Source organism: Artemia sp. Qi Xiang Cuo, chromosome 13 (assembly GCF_049724085.1).
Source record: "Artemia sp. Qi Xiang Cuo chromosome 13, ASM4972408v1, whole genome shotgun sequence".
Taxonomy (NCBI): domain Eukaryota; kingdom Metazoa; phylum Arthropoda; class Branchiopoda; order Anostraca; family Artemiidae; genus Artemia; species Artemia sp. Qi Xiang Cuo.
In genome coordinates this window covers 43,126,971-43,141,543 of record NC_142806.1, presented here as the reverse complement: position 1 = coordinate 43,141,543, position 14,573 = coordinate 43,126,971, and the positions used below count along the sequence as shown (strand labels likewise).

Here is a 14,573-nt window from a genome sequence, read left to right as displayed (position 1 = left end):
TCTTGGGGACACATCTATTAAATTAAATTTATTTGCAATATGAGGGATCTGGTATCTGATTGAGAATCTAGCTCTTTCAGATTTAACTGGGGGAAGGCGATACTTCTTGGAGCGGACGTGGTGGGCAGGAGAAATGGGAGTCTCAATTATACCCAGATCATGGAAATAATTTGCCGAAGATTGGATATCATAATACCATATTGCTGTATGCAGGTCTTTCAGTTGTTTGAGATTAAGTATATTGAGAAAAAAATATAAAGTTTGGCTTTCTGAAAGATTTTGAAGCCTCACTGGGCGATGAACAAAAGTACCCAGGATTCTAACCGCCTTATTTTGAATTATCTGAAGAGGTTGGAGATGTACCATAAATGTGTTGAGGCATATTACAGGGCAATATTTAAAATATGAATCAATTAGAGAAAGATATAAAATTTTAAGGATGGAAAAAGGAAATACATGTTTCATTCTATGAAGACAACTTAAGTTATGGGCAAGTTTCAATCTCAAATGATCAGAATGCTTACGGAAAGATAAAAGCTCATCAAGAATAATCCCAAGGTAACGAAATGAATTTACTCTTTTTATCCAACTTTGATTTACAATTAACTCATCTATGGTAATTTTATCTACTGCCCGCTGTGACCGCCCGAAAATCATGAATTCAGTTTTAGAATAATTCGGAGTCAGGTAGTTATATGCAAATCATTTATTCAAAAAATTCATTGCTGTCGCCATTTTCTCAGCCAAGAAAGATGGGGTTTTAGCTTTTACTGTCACCGCCGTATCATCTGCAAAAATTACTGCTAAACTACTATCTTGGGGTAAACACCTCGAAAGGTCATTTGTATAAGTCAAAAATAGTAATGGCCCTAATGGTGATCCCTGGGGGACTCCAACATCAGCAATAATAATATGGCTTGACTGATGCCCATTTACCTCTACCTGAATTTTTCGACCATACAAGTAAGATTTTATTAGATCTAAACCTTTATCTCAAATACCTGCATTATTAATTTTCTCCAATAAAATTTCATGGTTTAGCGTATCAAATGCCTTCTTTATATCATAGAAAAGAGTAGATGCATGATTTTCATCATTTAATGAATCATTAATCTCCAAAATTAGCGCTGCAATAGTTTGTTCAGTAGAATGACCCGCCCTGAATCCAAACTGATTTTTAGTAGATAAATTCCTTTTATCAAAATACGAGACAATTCTTTTTTGAATAATTTTTTCAATAGCCTTAGATATGGGGGTAAGAATAGCTATTCGGCGAAAGTTATCTATATCTGTCTTATCAACTTTCTTAGGAATTGGAATAGCTCGTGCAGATTTCCACGCTTCTGCACAGATCCCTGATGATATTGATGCATTTGAAATATGAAGCAACGGGACGTGGATTACACATACAAGTTCTTTCAGAATATTTGTGGAGAGCCCATCTAGACCTAGAGAATTACCACTCTTTAGATTCATAATTACTTTCTGGAACTCACCGAAAGTGACAGGGGCCAGGAACATACTGGAATTTTCGGATGGCAGGAGATATTCTTTATATGAATCAGATGGAGATTCAGGGGAATCCAGTTCAATGGTAGAACTAATGTGAGAAAAATAATGACAAAAATAATCTGCAAGAACATCCTTTCCCTTCAACTTAACACCAATTTCATTTATGATCACTTCAGGGTGTGGATTTTTAATATTATTTTCAATTTTTTCCTTAATTAATTTCCATGTAGTCCGAGGTGAATCAGATTTTTTAAATGCATTTTCATAATACATTTTTTCACTTGTTCTGAGAGTTTTAACTAGCAAATTTTTATAATTTTTGAATCGCTGTACATTATGAGCTGAGGGGTATTTCATTTTTATTTTATACAGTCTATTTTTTTCCTTGATAGATTTTAGAAGTGATGGACTTATCCAAGGTTATCCAAGGCAGATGAAAGGCATTAATTTCGAAAGAGGAAATAAGTTGGGTTTGCTTTACAATTCAATTTTAGTCATCTCACGGGCCAGCTGAATCTTGCTTTTGACTTATAGTAAAGGATAATGTAACTTCAATTTTGGGGTTGCATTGGCTTGGTTGGCCCAATTTGACACTGGTTGGCGAAAGAGGTGAGATTACCTCTTTTACGTACACCGTGTACGTTTTATTAGTTAGTCCATGTGCGGAGTTCATCTAGATAGAGTGTTGGATCTGACACATTGATAAATAAAAGTGAGTTATATTTCTACAATTGTTGTTGATTATTTCCCCCGAACCCTGGTAGGGCTGGGAAGAGAGTATTTGGAGTTGTCATCATTCACAATATATACTAGAGGGTCCGCCCTTTTCTAAGATATATTTAAATATAAAGTTTTAATGGCATAGACCGTTGCACCGTGAACCAATTAATTTGGCACTTACTCCCCACAGTTATTACACTTGTAGTGGCCACACTGGTCGTGACTGTGACAACTCTGCAGCACAAATACCGGTGAAGGAAGTGCTTGCAGAGTCTGTGTCGCGTTGGAGTTCGTGTGATACCGTGGACCACGTTACTTACGCTAGTGGAATCAAGAATGACACTGGTACCTTTAGAATATGAATAACAACCATCTGTCAAATAGTAAGTTCTGCGAACAATGTTGCTCGATCCCACTTCTTAGGGCTATAAGGAAAGATATCTTAAGGTGGTTGGTTCTTCTGTTACTGACAGAGGACGATTGCTTGTCAAAAATTGTGCTTTTAGGCAATCCAGCTGGAGCCAAACGAAAAGCAGTACTTCCTTTAATAGGGTGAAAAGAGGTGACAAAAAAAAGCTATAGAATGTTGAGAAACATCATGAGAGAAGGTAAGACCATAGCAGTGAGCACAATGGGTGCCGTTGTGTTGACATCAGGGAGCTTAGTGCAGTGATGAGCTGTCAGTGGTAGTTGTATCAAAGATAATAGTAGCTGCAGCAGTATTATTTCGATTCAACAGCGATAAGGTGTCTGAGCAGGACATCGCAGCCCACTGGCAGAGCTTCGGCTTTGTTCGGCAAGCCTTGATTTTGGATCTCGCCAAAAGGTGAATTCGTAACGCAAATTTTATTTGTTTTTTGTCCATTTTGCCAAGTATTTACTATTGTCTCATCATGTATTCATAACTACCTATAATTGTTATTTTATGCACAAGCTTCCAATATTTTTATTGGCTTAATTTTTCTTCGAAGAATTTATTGGGCTGTAATATTTTTTAGCTTATAAATTGGTTGGTTCCTTGAGTCACGACAGTGCACTCAATAGCACCGCCACTAGGACTTTTCATGGTAACGCGAGGCACAAGAGAGGATCTTTGGAGGATGAATGCAGAAGGACAAACATTGTTGGTTCCATCATTCAAGATGCAAGTCCATTTTTATTTCCATGTGCCATCGAATATTCTCTGCTTTGCGCAGCATTCATGTATGTTATTCATTCATTCATTCACGTCATTTATTTGTACTTAAAAACATATTTCAAACAATATTAGAAAGCGGAATCTATCCCCAGGAACTGTAACTTAAAGGGGATGAACAAAAAGCAAAGGAGCAAAAAGGAAATGACAAGTCGATAAAAAAATAGAAAAAAACTAATGGAACAGAGATTGCTATCAGAGATTACTGTAATTTATATAATTACTTAAAAGGAAAATGTGAGACGGAAACAAAAACAGACAAGAGATAAGAGATGGGTACGATAGTTATATGGGTACAATGGGTATATTGTCCTTTAGCGAGTCCATATTTTACACCCTAGTTTAGCCGTAACTACTTTATAGTTCAAAAAAGCTTAAATACAAAATACCTTACTTAGTTTAAGAGAATTTCAAGCTGGATCACAAGAAATTTAGAAATTTAATAAAAATCAAAATGTTAACAATTTAAAACTTAGCATTCTTTGAGTTTCTAGTTCTGCTGGGTAACTTGAATTGGCTTAATTGACTTGACTTAAAGCTCTTGCTTGGGAGCGTCGCCATCGTAGAGGTAGCCAGACGTCAGCATCGTTAGTCGTCTTCAGAGTGACCGGTTTTGGGCGAGGGTAGGAGATTTGCTGGGGTTAATGCCCCACGGTGTGAGTTGATCGCGGATGATATCTGCCCATCTCATACGTGGTCTACCTCTGGGGCGTTTCTTGCCGTTTGCTATTGGATCGAAGTCGAATATAAGTCGGGCAGGTGTTTCAGTGGATAGGCGAAGTAAATGACCGTACCAACGGAGTGAGCGAGGCTCAAGCTTTTCGGACAGGGGTGGTACTTTAAAGGACCGGAGGATATCCATATTCCGTACCTTTTCGAGCCACCTAACGTGTTCAATTTTGTGGAGGTGTTTCGTCTGGACAGCATCTACCTTCATCATCTGTGACTGAATTAAAGGCCAAGTCTCTGATGAGTACAACACAACACTTACTACTGAGGCAGAGTAGATACGAGCTTTCGTGAAACGGCTGATCTTGGGTTTATGGAATTTTGTTCTCATAAGGCGGCCGAAAACGGCGTTCGCCTTTACCATTCCTGCTGATATCTCTGATCTAGATTTCCATTTGAGCAGACAATTGAACCAAGGTAACGCTAAAAAACAGTGGTTCTATTAGAGAAAGATATTCGTCGTCACCGTTGGCGTAAAGTAACGCCCTGGAAACAAATTGTAAGTCCTGGGCCGTCACGTAAGGTGGAGGGGACGCCCCCCCCCTATTTTTTTCGTCACTCGATAAAAAAGAGATAATGCGGTAAAAACGTGGCTGTTTTTCCGACGCCGTTAAAATTTTTTGTTCGTTTCAATAAAGACCACGAAAATACTGACATGTCCACTACAGAAATATCAAACTTGGTCGGTAAACGCAGCAGTTTTACCGACTCCTGTCGTGATTCTATAGATGGTACCATTACTTTCTATTTGTTTAAATAAACAGCATTAAAATAGTGACATGATACGTACCGAAATCTAAATCTCGCTTAGTAAATGCAGTGGTTTTACCGACTCGTGCAGTGATTTTACTTATTGTATTCGAAACGGACATTATTTTAATTATTGACAAAAAACAGTTGGTACAAATAACCAGCCAGTCGGTAAAATCTTTTGCTTCCCCCTCCCCAAAAATTTTTGCTAGTAACGACACTGCACAGCACTACATGGGTATGTACATTGGTACGCACATATAGGCCTAGGTTATTTTTTAAATGTCTGGATAATAAAAGAGATGAAAATGGTGTTGTAAGGAAGTTGCGTGGATCTCAGACGTCTCACATCAAAATATATGTTCTAAAAATTTTTATGCATAACAAAAATCTAAATACACTTAAATACAAGCAGTACGAGCGTATTTTTTCATTCAGCGCTCTAATCATCTCAGGATGCATTTTTTATTCTTTTACCATTAAAAAGATAAAAAAAAATCCATAAAAACAAAACTAAGCCCGCTTAAACGGACCGTGCGCGTGTCGCGGGTAAAACCACGATAAATTTATGACTGTAGGACCGCCGAAAAATTTTTTATTGTAGCACTAAAAATCGCCGTTTAGCGTGCAAATTGTGGCAATTGTAGCACTCTAACAACTTACCGTGGTGGCAACCCTGATGCAAATTTTGGCTAAAATTATAAAACCGAGTACGCAGGTATTATGAAAATGGACAATGATTTTGATGTTTCTAAGTCTGCTTGCTTGTTGAAAGTGTAATTTCCGCAACACGCTTCGGAAATTCAAGAGTTGTGCAGATGAAGTTTAAGATGAAGGAAGACTTCGATCGTGCATAGAAGCTTGGATTGAAGATTGAATATTGTCTATTTCGTATCCGATCTAAGAACCCAAGCAGTGTCTCAACTGCCAAAGACTTGCACATTCTACTCCTAAGTGTTGGAACCTGACCAAGTGTAGTAGATGCACCGGCAATCATAGCGATAAAGACCAAGCCTACCAAGTACGCATAAAATGTGCAGACTGTGGAAAAACTCACATCAGTAACAGCTGAATTTGTGTACAAATAACAAAAAAAGCACCTTCTTGCTCAAGGCCCAATATACAATATGATAGCCCCAGGATGTAAAAACTTACAAGTCGGTATTTTATCAGAATATAAATGGTGTTCGTGAAAAAACTAGAAACTATCGAAAATCTGTTGGTAGTTTTGATATTGTGTGTTTTGCTGAGCAACTTTTCTGTGACAATAAGGTGTCTATGTTAGAGCGTTCACCTAATTTTCAGTTTTTTATCGGCCAGCAAAAACCACAACTGGCAGACCGTCGGGGGGTCTAGCCATTCCGGTAAATAAAATGTTCACCGCCTCTTTGCTAGATTTAAGTGAATATTTGTTTCAGCGTGTACATCACTGTCAAAGATATTTGTCATTTGCGGTGACTACAATACGAATTTGAATGATTCCTCACTGCCACTCAAACAAATGTTTTTGTCTTCTGCCTGGTATAACCGTCCTATCTAAATCATAGCCTTTCTCTTATGTTCATAATTCTAAGTTAACCTCAAACCTCGACCATGTCCTGTCTGATCAACCAGAGCTGCCACTATTATTACCTCAGATGACATTCTATCAATTGACCATCTACATCTTCAGTTCACCATGAATATATCACCTCCACAAATTAAAACAAAACCCCGTTGGTTTTCAAAATCATCATAGGAACACATAGATATATCGTCCTTATAGTATATCAAAAGTATACATTTGATTCTTCGCTGATGAAAGTTAAAATCCCTTTCCACCTTCTGTCTACTTCACTGAAAGTGAGCCACCTTGACTTTGCTTGTTTTCCAGCAAGTTGACGCAATCTCTCAAGGCTGCTTCTTCTGTATCTGTGTCTTTGACAAGGGTCAAAATATGGACACATAAACATGTTTGGAAAGAGGAGGATGAATTTCAAGATGTCAAGCTCCATCACAAGCTTTGGTTTCGGATTTGGGTTGACTGTGTTCGTCTCCGTTCAGATATTATTTTTTCGATAGATAAGTCATCTACACGTGCGTTCCAAAAATCTTTCAGTCGCTGGAAAACAGACAAGTTCAGACGGGAACCCGTGAGATAAGAAATGAACCCCAGCAACTTTGGAAGAGAGTTTCGAAGCTATCAACAAATTTGTCTTCGAAATCAAACCCCATCGATGTTTCCAAGTATCAAAGTAAACACAAAGTAGAATCACAGGTATCCAAGTATCAAAGTAAACAAAGTGTCAAAGTAACAATAATTGAGTTCCGTAACTCAGAGCCATTTTCCGGGGCTGGGGGGGGGGCGGTCAACCTCGGAAGCATACTTTTTTGACCTTTGAACAATTTTGAACAAAATTGCTATCTGCAAATTTTGACCAGATGCCCTTTGGGAAAGTGGGGCGTGGCTAGTAGACCATTGATCACTTCTGACTCTGAAAAAAGAGCTTTAGCTAAAAACGACCATCCCTTCAACAGAACCTTATATTCTAATAATAGGCAGCTTACATAAGTTACAATCCTTGCCCCGGGGGCTAGGGAAGAATCCTCAACCCCTAAGTTAGAATTTCGTACTATTTTGAACAAAATGGGTATTTCAAAATTTTGATAAGATGTATTTGGAGAAAAAAGGCACAAGGGGGGAGGGCTTGTTACTTTTTGATCACTTTTTATTCTTAAGAACTTACAACTGGCATAAGGTACAATTCTTGTCCCGAATGCTATGGAGGATTTCTCAAACCCTAATTTATTGTAATTTGAATCTGGGACTGTTTTAAACAAAATGGCTATATCAAAGTTTTTATCGGATGTATTTGGGGGAAAAGGCATGGGAGGGGTAGCTACCTTCAATTACTTTTGATGACTCTTAAAAAGGTTACTAGAACTTTCAATTTCCAATCAAACGAGCCATCTCTGAATTTTATACGACCACCCCTTACATAAAACCTTATATGCTCTCGGGGTATAGCTTACAAAACTTGCCCCCGGGCTCTGGGAGGATGTGTTGGCCCCGGATTTTTTTATTTGATCTTTAAACTATTTTGAACAAAATAGCTATCTCAAAATTTTGATTGGATATATTTAGGGAAAGAGGGTCTTGGGGGGGGGGGCTACTTGCCCTCCGATCACTTTTGACTCTTGAGAAGGGCACTAGAAATCCTGATTTACAATCAAATAAGTTTATAAGACCCCCTCAGGAGTTTATGCGACCATCCTTTCCATAAAAGCTTATATGCCCCCAGGACACGTTTTACAACACTTGCCTCCCAATTCTGGGGATTGGGTCTGTTATGTCCCTGGGGTTTTTGTTATATTATCTTCGGTCTGTTTTGAACAAAATGGCTGTATAAAAAATTTAATTGGACGCATACGAGGAAAAGAGGGTCGGGAGGGGTGGGGGCTAGTTGCCATCGGATCACTTTTGACTCTTAAAAGGTGAATTGGTGACAACGTGACTTTGACAACGTGACTGGTGTAAAGTTGACTTTCAATTTCTAATCATTTGAGTCTCCTCCAAAGTTTATACGATGACCTCTTCCATAAGAACCATATATGCCCCCGCGGTATAAGTTACGACCCTTCCCCTGGCTGTGAGGGAGGGGATATGTTGACAATAAAGGTTTTTTTATCTAATGGTTGAACTATTTCAAACAAACTGGCGATATAAAAAATTTCATTTGATGGAGTTGGGGAAAAGAGGGTGTTTGTGACAGGGGAGGAGCTGGGGGGGGGTAGATGCCTTCCGTTAACTTTTAGGTAACTAGAGCTTTCAATTTCCAAACAAATGAGCCACCTTCGAAGTTTATACCACAATCCCTTGCATAAAAACCCTATACGCCTCCGGGGCATAAGTTAAAACACTTCTCCCCGGCTCTGGGGGGTTGAGTCGATCCCGGAGTTGTTTATCTGGTAGTTGAACTATTTAAAAAAAATGGCTATCTCAAAATTCATATCCGATGGATTTGAGGGGAAAAGGACTAGGGGCAGGGGGCTAGTTGGGCTCGGATCTCTTTTGATTCTTAAAAAGTGAACTAGAACTTTGAATCTCTAATCAAATGAGCCACCTTTGAGTTTTATATGACCATGCCTTAATAAAAATCTTGTATGCCTCCGGGACATAACATAAAAAACTTGTCCCCGGGCTCTGGGGGATTGTGTAGACCCGGAGTTTTGGTTATCTGATTTTGAACTATTAAAAAAATGGATACCTCAAAATTTGTATCGGATTGGTTTAGGGAAAGAAGTGCTAGGGGGGCTACTTGCTCTCGGATCTCTTTTGACTCTTAAAAGGTGAACTATAGCTTTTGATTTCCAATCAAATGAGCCCTCTCTGAAGTTTATAGGAGCATCCCTTCCATAATAACCGTATATGCCCCTAGAGCATAACTTACAACGCCTACCCTCGGGCCCTGGGGGATTGCGTCGACACCGGATGTTTTTTTATCTGACCTTTTAACTATTTTTAACAAAAAGGCTTTCTCGAAATTTTTAGAGGATGGGTTTGGGGAAAAAAGGGCATGGAGGGGTGAATTGGCCTTAGATATCTTTTGATTCTTAAAAAGTAAACTAGAACTTTTAGTTTCCAATCAAATAAGCCCTCTCTGAAGCTTATACGAGTATCCCTTTCATAAGAACTGTACATGCCTCATGGACATAACTTACAACGCCTGGGCCTTACAAGGCCTTGGGGGTTCTATCGACACTGGAGTTTTTCTTATCTGACCTTTGAACTATTTCAAAGGTCAGCGGGGGGCTAGCTGCCATCGAATCTCTTTTGACTAATAAAACGTGAACTAGAACTCTCAATTTTCAATCAATCAGCCGTCTCCGAAGTTTACACGAGCATCTCTTCCGTAAGAACCATATATAGCCCGAAGGCATAACTTACAACGCCACTCCCGGGCCCCTGGGGGAGGGTGTCGACATTGGAGTTTTCTTATGTGACCTTTTAACTATTTTTAACGAAATGACTGTCTCGAAATTTTTAGAGGATGGATTTGGGGTAAAAAGGGCATGTAGGGGCTAGTTGGCTTTGGATCTCTTTCCGTTCTTAAAAAGTGATATAGAACTTTCAGTTTTCAATCAAATGAGCCCTCTCTGAAGTTTATACGAGTATCCCTTCCATAAGAACCATATATGCCCCATGGAAAAAACTTACAATGCCTGCCTCCGGGCCCTGGGGGATTTATCGACACCGAAGTTTTTTTTTTATCTCACCTTTGAACTATTTTAAAAAAATAGATATCTCAAAATTTCATCAGATGGGTTTGGGGAAAAAGGGCGTGGGGGAGGGCTAGTTGCCATCGGATTTCTTTTGACTCTTAAAAGTGAACTAGAACTTTCAATTTCCAATCAAATGAGCCCTCTCTGAAGCTTATACAAGCATCTCTTCCATAATAACCATATATGACCCAGGGCATAACTTACGACGCCTGCCCCCGAGCCTTCGGGGTTTGTCAACACCGGAGTTTTTGTTATCAGACCTTTGAACTATTTTTAACAAAATGGCTATTTCAATATTTTTATCGGATGCATTTGGGGAAAAGGGGGCATTGGGGAAGCTAGTCGCCCTCCGACGCAGTTTATAGAATTATCCAGTAAGTTTATCGCAGATCATTTCTGGTCTTCATTCTCGTTGTAAACAAAAATCACCTCCCACTTATTCATCGAATAGCGGGTTTGTCTGTATGCGTCAATCAATGAGAGATGGTTTGAAATTGTATCATTCACAATTGTGAATGCAGAAAAAAAACTTGGTGAGCCAGCCAAGTGGTTTGCAAGTGTCCCATCTCACAGGTATGACTTAATTTATATACAAATTATGACTTTATCTATTATTTACAAACAGCGGACTCAACTGATTGGCCTATGTAGGATTTTATAATAAAGGGGGCGGGGGTTGATGAAATTTGTGAAAATAAGGATTTTTTTCTTCTTCTAATAACTGGTGAAATAGGTGTGATGGTTTCAGGGGCGGATCCAGGACTTTTTAGGGGGGGCAAAATAGGTTGATCCGATAAACTTACGTTAGGAGTAAGTTTAATTAATGCAAACTTGCGTTAATTAGGTAAATTACGCTACTTTAGACTACTATAGGGGGGCACCCCTCGCCCCCCCCCCTCTGGATCCGCAACTGGATGGTTTATCATTTTTTTTTTTAACGTCGTGATATTTATTTTCTACGATATTTATTTTATAGATAAGACTAGTTTCGTTTTCAATCAATGTTTTCGTATTAAATGGGCAGACCTTTCCTGAACTTTAAACAATAAACACCTCTTTGTGAATTTAGATAGCGATAAGGGTTCCTGATTGAGACCAATTTTAGGACTTGGGTTCTAATCATTGGTTGCTGTGGTAAAAGTTGCCACAATAGCCCTATCCAAGAAAATACCAAACGTCTGTTAAGAAGTGTTTTTCGTAAAATTCTTAGGGAATTTTCAGAAAATTGAAGGACATCACACATTTTAGTGGCAGATCCAAAATCTACGGGGCTTTACGCTAGAAAAGCTCCTATTATAGAATATTCTTCCAGTTTGTTTACCAGAAAATAAATAAAATGTATTTCTTACTGCTGAGTCTGTATAATCTTAGACCTTTTACGGCACAATTTTCAAAATATTACTAAGACTTTTTTCTAACGGGGAACTATAAGAAATAATACATTTTTAGCTATACATTTCAAAGATTTCAACCGCTAAATATTACGTTGGACTTTCAAGGGCAACAGAATGGCTAAGAGTGTTTGGCCGGGAGGATATTTTGAGAAAACCCGATTTTACTACTTATATAAAGAAGTATATCAAAGTATGCAACCGCCATTTTGGCCCACCAGACCTTGTTTGTGAGGAAGAGGGTCTTCCCAGCAGACGTCGGAAAGTTAAATTCAATGCTATACCATCTCTGCTCTTACCCAATAATCCAGAGACTATCGAAGGCCAGAGGCTGTTTTCTGCAAGTGACTGTGTTGTGAGGAAGGAGTCTAAGACAATAAAAGAAGGTGTCAAAGTAACCTTAAGTGATGCTATGGTTGTAATTTCCGAAAAGTCACAAGCTGAATGAAGTTAATTTTACTTTCGTCCCTGCCTTAGAAATCATTAACGAAGAAGAAAATGTGTCCCATTCTTCAGAGATAACTGATTCTTCTAAGAAAAATAGATATTTGCCCATGCTTTCTAGCTGTTCCTTCGTCGCAACTCGTAATTTGAATCCAGAATTTTTCCCGAAGGACCAAACCGGGCACGCCATTCTTCAGGACTGGGTAGAGCTCACGAAATCAGTGATGGCCTTGCTAGACCGGAAAGAAGGAGGCTTTTTCGTAATGGCCAGAGAAACGCTCTTGCCTCATATAACCAGTTTGATGCAACTCCTAGGAAACGTAGAGTCCCCACAATATGAAAATGAAGATATCCGTGAAAAATCCGTCTTGACAACGCCAAAAAAGAAAAGACCCCGTGACGAACAAAACTCCCCCTTACCTAAAAAAGTCAAAAGGTTGTCTGACGAGCTGCCTCAGAACTTAACAGGTGGAAAATTAGGGATGGGGGAGAGGGTAGAAATGGAGGGCACGGAGCAGTTTCCAAGCTCGAAAAAGAAAATGATACAAAGTCAAGTCAGGTATACTCCTCGTAAAAAGAGGTTTAGACAGATCATCAAAAACCAAGAAAAAATGATATCGAGATGCCGTGCTAGAGATTGTGTAATGAAAGCAAAACTGAAAGAGCTTTCTGAAACTAGCAAAAAAAAGGATTCTTGATGTAGCAAACACCCATCTTAGTGGTCTTACACTAAGGATGATCCAGTCTGAAATTCGGAGAGGAAAAAAACGTCTACCATACACAGAAGATGAGAAAAAATTGTTTTGTCGCTCTACTTCACCTCACCCTATTCTTATGTGACTATCAAGAAAGCTGGTATTTTTCAGTTGCCGTCGCTTCCGACTATTCCTAGGTACTTAAGGACGCTCGAAGCGCGAGATGGCTTTGATGACGACGTATTCCAATTGCTAGAAGCTAAACTAGAGAAACAAGCTCATAGATTTTGCACATTAGCTGTGGATGACAAATCACTGAAACCTGGATTAACTTACGATCGGTTTAAGAATGTAGTTACCGGAATTGATAGTGATGGAAAGCTGGTAAAATTTGCTACTGTTTTCATGCTCCAAGGTATTACAGATAAATGGAAGCAGCCAGTTGGTTACTTTCTTACTGAGAAAGGGCCGAAAGGTAACCAGCTGCTGACTATGGTTAAAGAGTGCGTGCAGAGGTGTTAAAAAATTGTATAACAAGTCAAGGCTTTGATCTCTGAACAGGGGAGGGGGGAACTACAGAGGGCTTGTAAATAGTCCTGGAAGCACCGAGAAAAAACCATTTTTGACTTCAGTGGAACAAGGTGTATTATATTCATTATCCGCCCCACTTATTGAAAAGTGTCAGAAACAAACTTCTGAAAAATGAAATTTTGTTTGAAGATGGCCAAGCGTCTTGGGTGGACGTTATCAATCTTTTTAAAATCGATTCCCGATATAGAAGCAGGGCTGCCCCGCGCCTAAGCACGCGTCATGTGCTTCCTTCCAATTTTGACAAAATGAAAGTAAAACTTGCAGCCCAGGTTTTGAGCCATTCCGTGAGCTTTGCGCTTATATTTTATGCCAAGAAACATACAATTCCTTCAAAGGCAAAAGGCACTGCACAGATTTGCACCTTTTTTGACAAACTGTTTGACAGTGTCAATGGAAGTTCTTTTCTAGATCCAAAATCTCATCGACGAGGTCTTACGGAAAAATCACAATCGTACCACTTTTTAAGAAACTCAGTTGACTTTTTAACAAAGCTTAAATTTGTAAACAGAAGTACAAAAAAGACTTGACAATACAATTCACTGTGTGAGAGGGTGGATCCTTACTATCAACTCAGTCCTCTCCATAACTGATGATCTTCTTGGTAGAGGTGTAAAATTTGTATCTCCATGAAGGCTCACCCAAGACAACTTGGAACATTTCTATGGACAAATAATGACAAGGTGGAGGGTATTGCAACAAACCTACATCCAACAGGTTTGCATATCTATATCGACAGGCAACATGCAAGTTGTTGGTTAGTAGCAGCAAAAATACAGGCAACTGTGAGCCAATTCCTGACCAAGGAAATAATTTGGTCGACTTCCTTTCACAGAAAAAAAGTGACATACCCCAGTTGAAGCTGACTCGGCTTACCACGGCCCACCAAAGAAATAAGCTTCTGGTGGAAGAATAGAATGAAGACTGCAATGAAGTATCTGACAGCCTAGAAACTTAGACGTTTACATATATCGTTGGTTTTTCTGTTAAGAGGCTGCTGACTTGGCACAAGTGTCCGATGTGTGCTTCAAAGCTTATTCAAATTGATAGTGAAGTTTTTGACGAAATTTATTCTTTTATGGCAGAAAAGGCCTACGAGCAGTCAAGCCTGAATTTATCCAGCCTTACAGCTCCTTCGCTAGGTGTGTTTCGTTTCTGCAAGACTGTGACTCCATTTTCCTCAAACACTATAGAAACTCTTGCTGGAAACCGGGACTAACCAATCGAATATGGCTTGAGTGCAAAGACCTGAATTAGGAAACTCGCTGCGAGGACTTCCCCCTTGAA

General features: G+C 39.1%; 1 protein-coding gene across 1 annotated transcript in view; it reads left to right on the top strand.

Moving 5' to 3' along the window:
* Positions 1-14,573, top strand: part of LOC148945314 (proton channel OtopLc-like) — a 66,972-nt gene that overhangs the window by 33,396 nt on the left and 19,003 nt on the right. The window contains exon 4 of the mRNA XM_089098999.1: positions 3,231-3,435. Coding sequence (XP_088955125.1) covers positions 3,231-3,435 — 205 coding nt within the window. The remainder of the gene's footprint in view (positions 1-3,230; positions 3,436-14,573) is intronic.